A 17,961-nucleotide genomic window follows, 5' to 3' on the forward strand; every position below is an offset into this window, starting at 1 on the left:
AGAATCCAGACGGATCCCAATGCACCCCCTGTATATGTTAAACAGTACCGAGTTACTAACGAGTCGCTATCGGAAATCGTCAAAAACTTGGAGAAGGGGGGGGGGGGGGAATCATCCGTCTGGTGCACTGCTCGTTCAACCATCCTTTACTGGGGATTCTCAAACCCAATGGTCAATTTTCGTCTCTGTTCGGAGCTAAGACATTTAAACAAACGTGTATACATGTCCGGATGGCCCGTGCCGTATATTGACCAGAGTTTGTCGCAAATACAGGGATCCAAAATTTTCACTGCTCTGGATTGTGTGCAAGGATATTGGACAATTAAAGTGGATGAGAGGGATCAATACAAACTGGCCTTTACATTTGGAAAGCAACAATATGCATGGACCCGATTACCTTTCGGGTACATAAATGCAGGCCATGAGTTTGCTGTGTTCATGCATAAGGCGATGCCTGATGCCACTGAATGAGGTACCGGTACCTTATCCTATGTGGATGACATCCTAATCAAAAGCACGACTTTTGAGGAGCATATTGCGGAACTGAGGCATGTACTAACCCAACTGAGAAAAGCTGTTGTGAAACTTTCTTTACAGAAGGCACAATGGTGTCGTATCAAAGTCTATTTTCTAGGTCATAAGTATGTATATCTCCCTTCCCTGGCATCCCACCACCAAATTAAGACCATGGGCATGTTCATCTTGGCCACCGGGACACAAATATGTATCCGGTTTGCGCCTGTGATGGGCGGGCGATTCATAATTCCTTATAAATTGCCGGTTCCTTGCTGTCTGGTAGATTTGATTGAACTGGGGAATGGCTTAGATCCCCTGTAGGGAAGTTTTCCTGCAGGCTCCATGCTGTCTGAATGGGGTGTGAAATTGTAAACAAAGATGGTCTGCAAAAAGTTCCCTGCCATATGGCTGGGGCTTTGAAGCACGGCCTTCCTGTGGAGTTCACTACCTCTGCTATCTGATTGCTGATGGCTGGTGTGAGAACTTATTTTGCATGTACACTGACCAAGGTGAATTAAATGAAAATCATGGCTGCCATTCAACGATAATCCATATTCCTGACACAAATGAGTGTACTAACCTATCATTATGTATTTTCCCTCTGTAACTAATTATCTTTTGACTCAACTCAGAACCGAGAGCTTGCTCTGTTCAAGAATTGAAACTATGCCAAATCAAAGATGTATAGTAGTATTAACTCTTTTCTTGCAGGGGTAATAAAAAGTGGAAGATGTATGTGCTTAGAATTGTCATACAATATATTACAGGTTCGAGATGGCATCGAGGGTTGTTGCCGTTATCTACGTCGTCCTTAACTTGCGGAAGGAGTGCCACGCCAAGCCGATCGCTGTACCAGGCCCTTCACCTGGGATCATGCTGCAGGATACCACAGGATTCATCTTGACGAATAAGAGGGTTCTATCCCAAAAGATCTACGTCAGTTTGGATCCACGGGTCTTTGTTGAAAGACAGTTCAACGTTTCCGAGATTCAGTCTCCAGAGATAAAGATGTGGTATCAAATGCATGTCGACTATTCCCAAGAACGGATTACACAGATTCTGGAACACAAGAAAGAGCCTGAACCGGGGATCAGATTTCCACAAGTCAACGACCAAAGCGATTCATTTCTGCGATTGCAGCCGCCATAATCTTTGGTTGCTACTAAAAAGGAACCTGATGGATATTAATGCAAAGATGGAAAATCAGAAGCAACATTTATCTAACTTATATTCCGTTGTGGAGGACACTATCGTCACCACCAATTTACATTCAAAGTTATTGACTCACTCAATAAATCTTCGTGGGAGTGACGGACAATTTAACCGAGAACTTATGTTCCTAAAGAAGCGTATTGACCCTAACCATCCAAGCGATGTGTTGGATGCAAGTTTTCAGAAAGACTTTAGCAAAGCTCTGAATGGAACATTACAAACCGAGTACAAACACCCCGGTTCTTGAAGAACCCATATAAAAGACCTTTTTGGACATTCCAACATAATCCAATTTAGCGCAATGGATTATATTGCATCTTATAAAGGGAAAAGCACAGTATCACTGGCAAGAGGGGCACTCTGGGCCCCCCTGGCTTAGGTACCCGGTCGCAACTGCGACCCCTATAGTTACACCAGTCCGCCACTGTAATCAATGCCAGCCAGAAGTCCCACACCAGCTGGATCTCCATATGGAGAGCAGTACCTTCCAAGAGATGGGTTGTTTGTATGAAATATCTTCTACCTGTAAGGTATATTTGGGGTCATTTATCAAACTGGTGTAAAGTAGAACTGGCTTAGTTGCCCATTGCAACCAATCAGATTCCACCTTTCATTTTCCAAAGGAGCTGTCAAAATCTGATTGGCTGCTATGGGCAACTAAGCCAGTTCTACTGTAAACCTGTTTGATAAATTACCCCAATTGTGGCTTTTTTGTGTTGATGACTTTGAGAAGCCTTAGGGTAACAGTTTTTAGTGTAGATCACTACTTCTGCAAGCAGCTGCAATATAGTAGTCCAGGGGTCTGCGACCTCTAGCACTCCAGCTGTTGTCAGACTACAACTCCCAGCATGCTGCATACAGCTGAGCAGGTGTGCCAGTTAGAAGTTGTAGTTTTCCAGCAGCTGGAGTGGCAGAGGTTGTTCACCCCTCGCAAGTCGCAACACAAGTTTCCACGTGACACAATAGCACGTGCTGAAGAGGAACCAATTGCTTGGAACAATCAGCTTCGTGCCAGTGCGCACGACTGTACCGCCTCCCCTCACACAGCTGCTTAGCTCCGCCCATCACCAGGCACTATCTCCTGATCACATGACCCACACGGTTTCTCTGCGACCATGTGACTATGACGTCTTCCACTCACATGACAGAGAGGCGGGGAGTCGTGACGTCAGAGGTGAACGTACTCCCGAGAGGCAGAGGCGCAGATAGAGGGACGGGATGAGGCCGGGGTGACTCAGGAGGTGAGCGGGGCAATTGTGCTTCATTAGGAGCGGCGCTGCGGCTGCCCTCCCGGTGATAACGGAGCGGGTGGTGCCAGGAGCCATCTTTATAATAAAGTCATTCAGCACTACCTGTGTGTGGTAATGTGCGGGGAGAAATGCGGGTAATGTGCGGGATCTGCGCAGAGATAGTCTGCGTGAAATGGGCAGAAGTTATACTGTAGTGCTGCCCGGCTGATGCTATGTGAGTCTATATATGTATATATATATTAGGGTGTATGTTTATATGAGTATGTGTGTGGACATGTACATATACTGTACATAGCAGGTATATAGGGGACACTTAATTCTGCTATGCCAGTTTTGTGGCATAAAAAAATGTCACAAATGATGTCGTATGTTGTGCACATATTTTGGTGAAATGTTGTGACTTTTGATTAGTTTTGCTCCTTTAAGAAGTGCAGTGGAAAGTTGCTCGGGATTTCAGATTAGAACAGGATTATGTCTCATTTCTGATGTGCGACGGTTTAAAACGTGGCATCTCCACGTCAGGTACTTTCACTGACAATGGTGAGACCAGAGCGCACTTAAAGGGGTTGTCCAGGTTCAGAGCTGAACCTAGACATACCCCCATTTTCACCCAGGCAGCCCCCCGACGAGCATCGGAGCAGTTCATGCTCCGATGCTCTCCTTTGCCCTGCGCTAAATCACTCAGGGCAAAGGCATTTTCAGGAGTTCCGGTGACGAACCGGGCTCTCCATGGGCCTGCCAGGAATCCCGGTGATGTCACCGGAACTTTTGGGCGGGATTTAGGGCTGCCCTAGCCTGTAAAATGGCTAGGGCAGCGCTAAAGCACGCCCATTAGAGTCGGTGACGTCACCGAACACACTGCCGGGTGGAAGCTTCCGCCCGGCAGTGTGTTGTTGTAAACAAAAGAGCCCGTGCCCAGCGCGAACTAGCACAGGGCAAGGGAGCGCATCGGAGCATGAGATGCCCCGATGCTAGCATCAGGGGGGCTGCCTGGGTGAAAATAAGGGTATGTCCGGGTTCAGCTCTGAACCCGGACAACCCCTTTAAAAAGAATTTGTCACCGCAAAAAGTCTTCAGGCAGCAGGTTATAGAGCAGGAGGAGCGGAGCAGATTGTGTATAGTTTTATGGAAAAAGATTCAGTAGAACTTGTCATTTATAAATGGACATCTCTGCTTTTTCCCCTCCTGTGAAGAGCTATAGGTACAGGGGTTATCAGTGATTGATAGCATTGTGTGTATAAGGGTACTTTCACACTAGCGTTATTCTTTTCTGGTATTGAAATCCGGTAAAGGGTCTCAATACCGGGAAAAAAACCGCATCAGTTTTGTCCTAATGCATTCTGAATGGAAAGCAATCCGTTCAGGATGTCTTCCGTCCCGTTCCTTGTACTGTATTTGACCAGACAAAATCCTGGAACAATACCGCACTTTCCGGATCCGGCATTAATTTCCATAGAGATGTATTAATGCCGGATCCGGTACCAAGTGTTCTGGAAAATGCCGGATCCCGTTTTCCGGTCTGCGCATGCGCCTGGGATATAGGAGGAGCTACTTTCTCTTTTGATCTTTGAAAAAATGTAAATACCGGATCCGTTATTCCAGATGATACCGGATAAGACGGATCCGGTATGTTACTGGATTCGTCTAACGGATCCGGAAAAAAAAGCTTTCCGTTGCCAGAACTGCCTGCCGGATTCTAACAACGCTGGTATGAAAGTACCCTTAGGCCTCTTTTTTACAGGAACGATACGGATTGGCTCAGGGTGCGTTCAGTGAAACTTGCACCATTCTGCAAGCAATTTCAGTCTCAGTTTCTTCTCCAGTTGCGTTCAGTGTTTTTCCCCGCGCGGGTGCAATCAGTTTTGATGCGTTTTTCATGTGCGTGAAAAAAACCCTGAAGAATAACAATCTACATCTTCTAGCAACCATCGGTGAAAAACGCCTTGCATCCAGGTTACATCAGTTTTTCACTGAAGCCCCATTCACTTCTATGGGGCCAGGGCTGTGTAAAAAACGTAGAATATAGAACACGCTGCGATTCTCACGCAACGCAGAACCGATGTGCGAAAAACAACGCTTATGTGGACAGGCCCATTGAAATGAATGGGTCAGGATTCAGTGCGGGTGCTATGCGTTAACGTCACGCATCGCACCCGCGCTGGAAAACTCGCTCGTGTGAAAGGACCTTAAGTGTCAGTCACTGATAACCCCTCCCTCCTGTACCTATAGCTGTTCACAGAGTTATAAATGTGTAAATTACAGGTTTTACAGAATCTTTTCCCATAAAACTGTAGATCAGTCTGCTGAGCTCCTCCTGCTCTATAATATTACATTGTACGGTGACAGGTCCGACACTGGTAAATCCCCCCTAGTGTGTCATTGCTGTTGGTTTGCTTCCACATAAGCACGGTGAAGTACAGTATCCCTTATGAAGGTAAGCATCGAGAAGGAGCTATCTGTACAGGAGGGAGGAGGGGAGCACAAAAAAGAGCAGAGATATAAATGTATAAATTGCAGGTTTTACTGAATCTTTCCCCATAAAACTGTACATCAATCTGCTCAGCTCCTCCTGCTCTATAACATGGTGCTTTCAGATCGCACTGTATTTTTGGTGACGGGTCCTCTTTAAATCAAACCTGCTTGCGGAACAGATGCGGCCCCGTTTTGCGGACGCGTGAATGGACCCTTAGGGTACTTTCACACTCGCGTTGTTAGGATCCGGCAGGCAGAAATATGTTTTTTCCGGATCCATTAGACGGGTCCGGTGATATACCGGATCCATCTCATCCGGTATCATCTGGAATAAAATAAATTCAAAGATAAAAACTAAAAATAGCTCCTCCTATGTCCCGGCGCATGCGCAAATCGGCTGCATCTGGCAACGCGGCAATTTCCGGAACACTTGGTACCGGATCCAATATTAATACATCTCTATGGAAATTAATGCTGGATTCGGCAAGTGCGATAGTGTTTTGGTATTTTGGCTGGAAAAAATACTGCAGCAAGCTGCAGTATTTTGTCCGATCAAATACCGTACAAGGGACGGTACGGAAGACATCCTGATGCATCCTGAACGGATTGATTTCCATTCAGAATTCATAGGGATAAAACTGATGCGTTTTTTTCCAGTATTGAGACGCTTTAACGGATTTCAATACCGGAAAAGAATAACGCTAGTGTGAAAGTACCCTTAGTCGCATATCGTCCTAAAAATAGAAAAAAAAAAACTAAAAAAGGGTATCGTGTCTGGGCATATTTTTGATTCGTATCCAGAACAGAGCATAACTGCATTTCCTCAGAGCCTTGCAGCACTGTTCTTGTTGTTAAGGGCATCTGTCAGCAGATTTGTACCTATGACACTGGCTGACTTGTTACATGTGCGCTTGGCAGCTGAGGGCATCTGTGTTGGTCCCATGTTCATATGTGCCCAAATTATGTTTTAATATATGCAAATGAGCCTCTAGGAGCAACGGGGGCGGTGCTGTTACTCCCAGAGACTGCTCTGCTGTGCCCTCTGCACTTTGAATGACAGGGCCAGGCAGTGAAAACTCATCACATCTGGCTCTGTCAATCAAAGTGGAGCTGGTGCAGTAGTTGCAGAGAGAGCAGAGCCTCTAGGTGTAACGGTAACGCCCCCATTGCTCCTAGAAGATCATTTGCATATTTCATATTTCTCAGCAATTTGGGCACATATGAACATGGGACCAACACTGATGCCTTCAGCTGCCAAGTGCACATGTAACAGGTCAGCCAGTTTTATAGGTACAAAACTGCTGACAGATGCCCTTTAAAAAATGACTGAAACCATACGCTCTGTATGCGCGATTGTACGGGCGTTTACAATCGCGCCGCGGAGACAAGCGAACGCCCATTGCCGCGCGTTCCCGGAAGTCTATGTACGGGAACGCGCGACACTACGCCCCAAAGAAGCTCCTGAACTTCTTGGGGCGTCGGGCGTTTTACAGCGCGATCGTACGCGCTGTAAAACGCCCAGGTGAGAACCATGCCGATAGGGAAAGCATTGGTTTCTCCTTGTTGAGTGTTTTACAGCACGTAGGAACGCGCTGTAAAACGCTCAGGTCTGAACCGGCTGTTAAAGTGGTTTTCTGGGAATGAATCCTCCGGATTGGCCATCAATATCTGTTCAATGAGGGTCCGTCACCCCCACCAGTCAGCTGTTTAAAGAGCGACAGTGCTTGGGTAGGCGCTGTGACATCTTCCCAGGCCTGTGATGTTGGATCCATCTGTCACATGGCCTTTGTGCCGCTTGTTCTATTGATTGGCTTGAACTGCAGTACCAAGCTCAGTCACTATACAATGTACCGCACCATGCTTAAGGGCTCATGCACATGGCCGTATGTATTTTAGAGTCCGCAAAACACGGATCTGCAAAAAAATGGATGACGTCTGTGTTGCATCTGTTTTTTTTTTTTTTTTGGGGGATCCATCGTAGCAATGCCTGTCCTTGTCTGCAAAACGGACAAGAATGTGACATGTTCTGTTTTTTTTACAGAACGGACATATGGACACAGAATGCACACGGCGTAATTTCTGTTTTTTGCAGCCCCATTGAAATTAATGGGCTGCAAAAAAAAACGGAATGGGCAGGAACAAAAAATGCGTTTGTGTGCATGAGCCCTAAATCAGCTGATCCGTAGCAATGCTAAAAAAGGCTAAATAGAGGGTACATTTAAGACTTGCATTTAGTGCAGTTTTAGTTAAAACCGATAGTCAGCCTCCGAATATGTGTGTAATGTCATTTATAATTTTCTATTGTTTTATGTCCGACACATTGGGAGAGAACGGCCGAGTTGTCCCCATCAACTATTTCATGACATTTGTAATGCGAGATGGATACGACCTCAGTGATTGCTCGAGGTTACTTGTTTTTTGTTACATTTTTATTTCTGCTATTCTTTTTATCACCAATCTCGGTGTGGAACTGAGTAATATCAATGTACTATGTGGGTATAAAGGGCTTTCCCCATATGACTATTATTTTCTTGGTCATAATCTTACTAGAAATAAAATGCGTCTGTAAATGGTCTTTTTAAAAAGGTTTTCTTCTATCGGGATAAAGAGGCCTCGGCGCTTGCACAGTCCCTGCAGGCCCTTCAGACCGCTGACCTGGTAATCATTTCCCAGCCTGGGAATGCCCTTTAATTGCCTCCTTTATGTCCCCTACCCCCCAGTACATTTTGTGGAGCAGAGGATGGTCACGTTACTGCTGTAATGGAGGAAGCAGCCCCATGATGAGGTCATATGGCGATGGTGGGGGGCATGTTGCCAGTCAGCCATGGGAGGGTGTAAAAGTTATCAATAAAGGTAATTTGCAAACATGTTTTGAACGTTCGCTTATGACGGAGTGAAAAAGCAATCTTGAGCAAGCCCCAGTCTGAGTTTGAATATTCCGTTTCTGTGTGTTGTATTTTAATTTTTTTAATTTTAAAATCAGTTTTTTTTCAGGTGCCGAAGAAAATTGTGGATCCATAGGACGATGGACACTTACTTTCAAGCAGCAGTTGTTGATTTGGATAAACTGCTGGATGATTTTGAGCAGAATACAGGTGAGTTTCTGGCATTTTGTTTAGATGGTTTCACGTTTTTTGGTTAGGATATCTTCACCTAGGGGTTCCATACTGTAGGATATCTGCATTTTGTCTTCAGAAACAGAATAACTAATCCAATATAATGTTGCTGCAGCTGAAGCATTAAAGGGAACCTGTTACCATGAACATTCAGTGTAAACTGCAGGAGGAGCTGAGCAGACTGATGCATAGTTGTATGGGAAAAGATTCAGTATAACCAGTATTTCATTCACTTAAAGGGGTTCTCCACCTTGTTGTTACTGATGATCTATTCTTTGGATAGGTCATCGGCATCTGATTGGTAGGGGTCTGACACCCGGGACCCCTACTGATCAGCTTTTTGAGAAGGCAGCGGCGCTCGCAGTAACTTCCCGCAGGCTAGTGACATCACAACTATGTCATGTGGATGAGGCGCATCTCAGCCCCATTGAAGTGAACGGTGCTGAGCTGCGCCCAAGCCAGTGAAATAGTAGTGTAATCACTGGCCTGCAAGAAGGCCATGGCGCTGCTGCCTTCTCAAACAGCTGATCAACAGGGGTCCACGGGTGTCAGACCCCTGCCAATCAGATGCTTATGACCTATCCAAAGGATAGATCATCAGTAAAAAATAAAAAGTATAGGCCCCCTTTTTAAATTTCTGCTCATTTGGGGCGTTCAAGTTGAGGAGACGGTCCTATCGGTGATGGACAGCCTTCCCTCTATGACTGTGTACACAGCTGTCAATCACTGATAGGACCGAATAAGTTACAAGTTTTAGTGAATCTTTTTCCATAAAACTATACATCAATATGCTCAGCTCCTCCTGCTCTATAACATACTGCCTGCAGCTCAGATATCATGTTCAATGTGACAGGTTCCCTTTAATTTCTGAGCAAGAATTCATTACCTGTTAGTCCTCATGCACACAACTGGATATATTTTGTGGTCAGCAAAATGTGGATCCGCAAAATACGGGTGATGTCCTTGTTAAATCCGTTTTTTTCCAGACCCATCGACTTCAATGGGTCCGTGGTCCGAATAGGACATATTCTGTCTTTTGCCGAATGGGCATACGGAAAGCACGCAGATGATCCATATGCTTTCTACATCCGTATGTCCGTTTAAAAAACAAAGAATGCAAAATACATACGGTCATGTGCATGAGACCTAACACTGAGAGGTGTATAGGCTGTAGAACCCTGAAATGACTACTTATTCTTTAGAATTTATATAAGGGGGCGCTTTATCCCTTATAATGCCAAAGCTGCTGCAGAACCTTTTTTTTTTAAAGTGAAAAAGGGAAAATTCCTTTTCGCCTTTTAATTGGTATGAAGTATCCTCCTTAATAATCCCGGTCTGCCGCAGTTGTATTTTCTAGATCTGCAGCAGCAGGATCTCAGTACTGAGGCATGCAAACTGTCGGGCGGTAATTCAATTTAAGAATTATTAATTATGGTCATAAAATAATTAAACATGAAAAAATAAAATTTATAAAATTTGTCATGAATTCTTGAAATCATGACCTGGTGAATTGTAAACAACCTAATCGATACAATTCACATCGGAGTCCGACTATTTCCTCAGATAATAGGTTCTTTTGACGTGAGATGACTTTAATGATTATAAAAATATGCAGACTTATTGGTTACAAGGTTATAAACATAAATAAGTAAATAAACACAATGATACATGCAAATGAATATATTCAGTGTTAAAGCATTACAAGCTTAACAATACATGTGAGTAGAAGTAATTTGTCACATTTTAACAAAGCTATTATTAGGTTAGGATATCAAAATAGGAAAATAAGTTATATACATTACTTCTGTTCAGAGGAAAGCTCATGATATCAGGATGGGCATGTCTAATCCTAGACATCAATATAGAATGCTAAATACATTCCGCCCCCTTCTAACCAACTACACATCACATGACTTCAAGAATGGGCAAATCCATTCAAGAATATAACTTAGAAGAGATAACTGTATCCTTCCGCCCCATCCTGGACTATTTTCACACATATGACTTTGGTGAGACTAATGAGACAAATAACAGGGATCTAGGATCTTTGCTGGACCTTATCTTAAATGGGAAGAAACAAGTCTTTCCTGTGGGAATCCATCACTTGGCATGGCAAAATATATATACACGCAGCAATCATTTAATGCTTTGATAGATTGAGTCTTGATTCTTCTGCAGGTAGAATGAAGCCTCACAGTATCCTAAGACTTCATCTCAATATAAAGATAATCAATTAATTCATGTATTTATTTTTTTGACAATCTAGATGGTATAATTTCACCCACATTATCCAATTAATCTTCATAACATGAAATATCATTCTTTGTGTCTCTTACCAAGTCCTAGTAGGAATCTCACTTCTGCTCCTAGGAAAGCTGGGTGGTCCATCATCGCACATCTCACCATGGCTTTCATCTTGATAGACCCCTCTTGTCCTTGTGTGTCTAAGCCTGTCTTCTAACCTTTTGTAGGTTTCTAGCTCTTTGATTTTCTGATCTCCTGGTTGCTTGGTTTCCTCCTCCGTGTATCTGGTTTATTACCAAAAACTTAACAACAGTTAGACACACCTTCCTAACTTGGAGTTTTCCGATCATTATCTGTTAGGCGTGTACACACGATAAGGACTATGATGTCATTGTATTAACCAGAATGCATTTCTGCTGCTGTTGTAATGTCACCTACTTATACCTAGGTGGCACTGTTGTATAAGCTATTAGTATCATACTATAAAGCGTTAACTATGCAAGTCTGACTTCATCTTACATTCTATACATTTGACATCTAGAACCTTAAATCAGAACGGTAAGGATTAACTCTGACACATATACTAATTAAAATGCAGTCTTAGTGGTACCATTAGACATCTCTCAATCTGTCAAATTTATGGTACAGATAAAAACACAATAGGACACTTGCACGTGTCTTCAAAGAGTAGTTAATTGCTAGTTAGAATAACATAGCTTTCTTCAGACAGACTTATTAACACAGCCTAATACTTAAAGGATAACTGTTGTTTTTTTTTTTTTTTTGGAGTATTGGATCGTGGTGATTAATATCACCTTTGTGGCCCTATTTCAACTTTTCACTGTGTATTCAATTACCCCTTAATTCCACATTTTTGTTCCCAGTACTGCCTACTTTTACCTGTGCTTAAAATAGGGTTGCTAGGCATGGTCCGTCTATCTGTTGAAGGACGAAGCACGCAGAAGCAGGCTGCGTGCAAGGTCACATTACTGACAGCCAGGGACTGTAAGTAAATGATTAAAGCCAGGTCCTCCCCAGCAGCTGATAACAGTGCCTGGGCTGTGTGCACTTCTCCCTGTCCCTGCGCTTGGCAGACGCTCCCTCACTCAGCAGAGCTGGAGAATGCAGAGCGGAAGCAGCGCAGACCAGGGAAGGGAGATCTGCCATCTGCTCAGTGTATAAATGAAAGCAACATGTGGTAAGAGGACCCCTTTGTGCTGCAGGAGATTAACCCTTTAGAGGGCTCTGGTTACTGACACTTTTGGGGGGCTATTGTTACTGGCTAGTGAGGGCAGGCGGGATTAGCCTCAGGGTGAGGGCAGTGGCGGCCATCTTAACTCAGGGCTCGACAAATCCCGGGCGCCAGGTCGCCATGGCGACCAGGAATTTGGTCCTGGCGCTTGGGTATTTGTCAGCCCGTTTTCAAAGATGCGCTCTCGGCGCGCACCATGGTTTCCTGAGCGGCACAGTGGAGGAGAGGAGTCCCTCCCTCCCCACTGTGCGCGGCTGCCGCTGGCCACTAAGAACAGGGTAGGAGGAGGAGGGGAGGGACTGTGGCCACTGCGCCACCAATGAATGTGCCGGCCATATCCCGGCCCCTATGACTGCACGCTGTGATCCGCGCGATTAACCCCTCAGTTGAGGGGTTATTCGCGCGGATCACAGCGTCCTGTCAGAGGTCGGGGGCCGGGTTCTTCAGTCTCGACTCTCTGCATTGGTGGCAGTGGGCAGTTCCGATCGGAGTCCCAGCAGTGTAATGCTGGGGCTCCGATCGGTTACCATGGCAGCCAGGAGTCACGCTACTGAAGTCCTGGCTGCGATGGTATGTTAGTGAGCAGCATTATACTCACGTGCTGGGACTCCGATCTGAACTGCCCACTGCCAGTGCCACCAATGATGGGGGGAGGAGGAGGAGGGGGACCCTGTGGCCACTGCCACCAATGATTAATACTGGGGAGGGAGGCAGGGTGGGTTTGTTACCAGAGGGGGCTGATAAGAGGGAGGCTGGAGGGGCTGATAAGAGGGAGGCTGGAGGCCATGGTCAGCTCCCTGCTGTTGTGTGCACAAAGCACAGGACAGCAGGGAGAGTGTAAAGTCCTATTCACCCTAATAGAGCTCTATTAGGGTGAATATGACAAGGGTTCTAGCCCTTAAGGAGGCTAATAGTTATTAAATAAAGTAAAAAAAAAAAAAGTTTGAACACAACCCCCCCCCCCCCCCCAATTATAGAAAACGATATATTGCGATATACATGCTTAAAATTATATCGCAATATAGATTTTATGACGCGGCTCCGCCTGGCTCCTAACTTTTTTAGCTGGCTCCTAGATTCCAAGGAAATTTGTCAAGCCCTGTCTTAACTGAATAGTGAAATTGCCGTTTTATGCAGACTGGTTGCTAAGGGCTGAATCTTATCAAATATGGGGTAAGTCAGTCTAATAGTAACTGATTCTGGAATATCATGTTATTAGTAACTACATATATGGAAATTTAAATTAGTGTCTAAATGTGACAGTTATCCTTTAAAGATTCTTCCTATATTTTAGGGGTGGAAGCATTCTTAGTGAGAATTATATAAGATAATAGATTATCTTTTATAACATTTAACAACATGCATAACAATACCATATATCCTATTGATTATCTTATACTTAAAGAATTAATGTTCATTACACGTATATTTATATCTAATATATAAAGCTGAGTGTATGTATGTGTGTATGTATGTCCGCTAAAGGAATCCGCACCGTTGCATTTACAATCATGAAATTTGGCACACAGGTACATCAGGTGGTCAGGAAGGGTTTAGACCAGGTCTCTGCTCTCTAGGATGTACCATTCCCGAGATATTTTAAAAAAAATGCATTAGCCAATAGAAGCTTGGTCACATGACCCTTATCAGCCAGTAGAAGCTCTCAGGTCCTTCAGCCTCCACATACAGTTTTACTTCAGGTTTCCATAACAACCCAGCCATTTATCTTCATTGCTGTAGGAGAGCTTTAAAGGAAATCTGTCACCAGGATAATCGCTATTGAAGTAAAGCCATGGCCTAATAGCACTTAGTACCTTATTTCAAAATGTGCCTTTGTTCCAGCAATAGATGTTTTTATCCTCTGAAAATCCAGTTTATTTGATATGCAAATGAGCCAGTAAGGTACCCAGAGGGGTCTCACTCTTGCAGGAAGGAGCCCAGACACGCCCCCTGCCACAATGTGTCCACCCTCAAAAGACTTAAAACCCACTAAGCCATGCCCCTGATCTGGTTAGGCCACGCCCCCTCCCACCCCTGAGCCGACGGATTGAAAAAATGAAGGTAAAAATCAACTTCTGTCAGCTGCAGGGGTGGGAGGGATGGTGACTTTCTCCCTGCAGCTCACACTCACTTAGACTCCATTCAGACATCCGTAGTGCATTGCGGATCCGCAGTACACCCAGCCGGCACCACCATAGAAATGCCTATTCTTGTAATTACGAACAAGAATAGGACATGCTCTATTTTTTTCCGGAGCTGCGGACTGGAAGATCAGGGCCACGCTCTGGAAATGCAGATGCGGAAAGCACACTGTGTGCTGTCTGCATCTCTTCTGGCCCCAAAAAGAATGAATGGGTCCGCACCTGTTCCGCATAATTGCGGAATGGATGCGGACCCATTCTATGGGCGTGTGAATGGACCCTTAGAGTGAGCTGTTCAAAAGGACATGCCCCCGATCTGGTTGGGCCATGCCCCCTCCCACTCCTCAGCCGACTGAGATTGAAAAAATGAAGTTAAAAATCAACTTCTAGGTCCCGATAAGCCATGCCCATATCTGGTTAGGCCACGCCCCCTCCACTCAAAAAAATGGAGGTAAAAATCAACTTCTGTCAGCTGCAAAGGTAGAGGGTAACTTTTTCCCTGCAGATCACACTCGGACAGCACAGTGCTGCTGTCTGAGAGTGAGCTGTTCAAAAGGAAACGCCCCCGGATACAGTAAAGGCCACTGTTAAGGGGGAGGGCCCCTGTGGAAGTCACTGTTTTGGGGGTGGGGTGCTGTAGATGTCACTGTTATAGTGGATAGTGTTGATATCTTTTAAAGACACACAAAAACATTAAGTGAAATAGATTAAATATACCCGAGCAAAGCCGGGTCCTTCAGCTAGTATATTCATTAACAGACAGCAAGCTGTAGGGGTGACTTGTACCAGATGTTTAGAGAACATACTAACTTCCCCATGCTTTATCTTTTAATATAAATCTTTTAAAAGACGAGGAGTACTCTCTCAAACTGGCACAATTATAGAGAAAAATATGAGAATACACTTTAGGAACGTGTGGCCTTTCCATAAGCTCACACAAAATGGTGGCCATATCACAAGATGGCAGATGCCACTATTAAACATAGCAATTCATGTTTGATTCATTTTGGGCCAATAATTATTACGACAAAACTGCAGCTGCTGCAGAACCTCTCCTTACAAAGGACTGGTCAGCTCCTGATTTAGTTACTCTGACTGCATTCCCTGTCATATAACAATTCTGAAGTATATTTTCATAAAATTCCATTATTCTTCTCAGAAATCTATTTACAAACTTGAAGGAGGTATAATGGAGGAACAGCAGAATGCAGACAAGAATTGAAATAGAAGACGATGTTTTCTTCTATGAGATGAATACATAAAGTAGCAAAATGGCGTAATGTTTGAGTATGTAGTGGGCAGTCCGTCAGCACGGAGCAGAGAAGTGATGGCACCACTCAGAATAGTCACAGACTGTGTGTGTATAAGCATGGTGCTTGGTTTCAGGCTTTGAAGTCCTTTACTTTCTTTCTTTCTTTATACAGATGAGTTGGAAACCTACCAGTCATGTGACACACCTCTTGACCCAAACCAAAGTGCTCTTTCTTCAGGTGACTTCTACCTGCAGCCAGATTTCTCAGCTCCCAGGAAGCAGTCCTATGGTAATAGTCATGAGGACCCTCCGTCACCAATCTCTCCGAATGAAGAAGAGCTTAAAAATGTTACTCCGGTCTCGCAAGGTGAAAGAAATGTCAGCGGCCCAGATCTCTTATCTTGTGTAGAGGAAGGAATGTCCAATGAAGGTGAATCCAGCACCGGCAGGAGTAGTGTTCCTATATGTGACCTTATCAGTGACACTGGCAGCTTGCTTCATACAGCAAGCAGCAATGAGTCCTTAATTCCTGATGCCCTCCAGCCAAGCACAAATGTGGTCTCCGACCTTGAATTGCTTTCTGACCCAGGTTTCTTTACAGTCCCAGCTTCAGATCTGACCACTTCATTGGGAAATGAGGAGCTGTGTTGTGCAGATGTCTCTACAAGGAACTCGGATTGGTTACCTGGAAGGCAATCAGATCTGCTCGACCTGAGCCTTGAAGTTAGTAATACGAATGTCAATGCCGCCTCCGATTTTACTGCTCATGTAGACGACGCAAGAGAAGCTTCAGACATTGCTTCTAGTATTGATTCCACCAGTACATCAAGTTCGTCGAGCACTGACGGCTATGTCAGCGATGATCTCTGTTATGAGACATTGCCTGATGATCAAACTGACCTGGAGTCAAGGGTACAGGCGGATACACTAACTTTTCAGCCTAAGCATCTAACAGCAAATTTAGATTTCCCTGCAGAAAATGCCGACTTTGGTTCGGAAAGTGAGATTTATAGTAATTTAGGCGCTTGCCAAAATGAATGTCCGTCTGTGGAGAAGCCTGGGATCTCAAGTGTCATCTCTTCAGAAGGCGATGATGAAATATCTAAGGTATCAGCGCCCCATGAGCAGACTCCTCACGCCGAATCTCTGCCTTTCTCAAATTGTGCTACACAAGGTGATTCGCCTGTGAAAGACAACACAATGAAGCTGTATAACCAAGCCTCAGAAGAAGTACCAGCTGAGGTCTCGCAACACGACTCTGAGATACCAAGTTGTAAAACTGCATCCTTACAACCTACACCTCTGCCGGTACCTGCAGAGAAACGTAAAGCCAATGACGTTAAATCAACAGATGATGATATCCCACCACCACCTGTTACCAAACTGCCTACAGTGGAAACATGCAAGCCCATTCCCCCGAGCCCAACCCTCAAAGACAATATTTATAGCCCTGGTTTTGAAAATGCTGTATTATCTGATTTCATAAATGACCATAATGACCTGTTGTTAAGTGACACATACATTAGTGACGCAGAGCTTGATGCTTTTCTTGGTGCGGAAAGTGTTCCTTTGAATAAGGAACCTGCTTTGGAAAACCTCCCACCTTGTGATTTAACCTGGGCTGAATCCGGTGGGACTGACACTGTTGGCGATGAGTCTCAGGAAGTAGAAGAAGGCAAAGCACTGAGCAACACGGTGGATATTTCACAGAATAAAGCTGCTGCTTCACCTCCGCCTCAAAATCAAGGGAATCTTTCTGGTGCTACTATGGTTTGCCACATTGGAGGTGCTAGGCCAAAACAGTTGTTTAATCAGCCACCAAAGTCTCTGTCTTTTAGGCAACCTGAAAAGCTAAATAATCAGATTGTAGACCAAACGCCTGAAGAGTCTGGATCAAGCAGCGTGCATTCACCCAGTGCTTTGCGAGGGTCGGTGAATGAAGATACTGATGAGAGTCCTGAGCTCAGTGTGATGGAAGCAGTGGAAAGACCTGAGAATGAGGCATTGGAAAATCCTGTACCTGGTCAGAGGCAGCCAATCTGGATTCCTGACTCTGAAGCTCCAAACTGCATGAACTGCAGCACTAGGTTCACTTTCACTAAGCGAAGACACCATTGTAGAGCCTGTGGAAAAGTAAGTTGGTCATATGTACATCTGTTTTTTTTTGCCTTCAAGTCGCTTGTCTACATAACTGCTTAAAACTTTAAAGGGGTTGGTCCAGGACTCAAAGGGATTTAATGGGATTACTTAAAGGGATTGTTCACCATTTATTAAAGGGGTTGTCTGAGTTATCAGTATCTTATCGGTGAGGGTCTAACACCCGGGACCCCCGCCAATCACCTGTTTGAGAGGGCACCAGAGCTTGCAGTAGCGCAGCGGCTTTTTCTCTGCTCACCAATAACAGGACCGTGCGTTGGATAGGTCATCAGTTCAGCAGGGATCTTAAATGGAAGGTACTTATAGACATAAGCAGGTATAGAGAGTAATAACAATGGGTCCCCAGCAT

General features: G+C 44.6%; 1 protein-coding gene across 1 annotated transcript in view; it reads left to right on the plus strand.

The window, feature by feature from the left end:
• Window positions 1–2,995: 2,995 nt before the first annotated feature.
• ZFYVE16 (zinc finger FYVE-type containing 16) overlaps window positions 2,996–17,961 on the plus strand; it is a 73,724-nt gene continuing 58,758 nt past the window's right edge. The window contains exons 1-3 of the mRNA XM_040421490.1: window positions 2,996–3,192; window positions 8,445–8,545; window positions 15,628–17,588. Of these exons, the coding sequence (XP_040277424.1) occupies window positions 3,191–3,192; window positions 8,445–8,545; window positions 15,628–17,588 (2,064 nt within the window). The 5' untranslated portion in view covers window positions 2,996–3,190. The remainder of the gene's footprint in view (window positions 3,193–8,444; window positions 8,546–15,627; window positions 17,589–17,961) is intronic.

This window comes from Bufo bufo, chromosome 2, assembly GCF_905171765.1.
Source record: "Bufo bufo chromosome 2, aBufBuf1.1, whole genome shotgun sequence".
Lineage (NCBI taxonomy): Eukaryota > Metazoa > Chordata > Amphibia > Anura > Bufonidae > Bufo > Bufo bufo.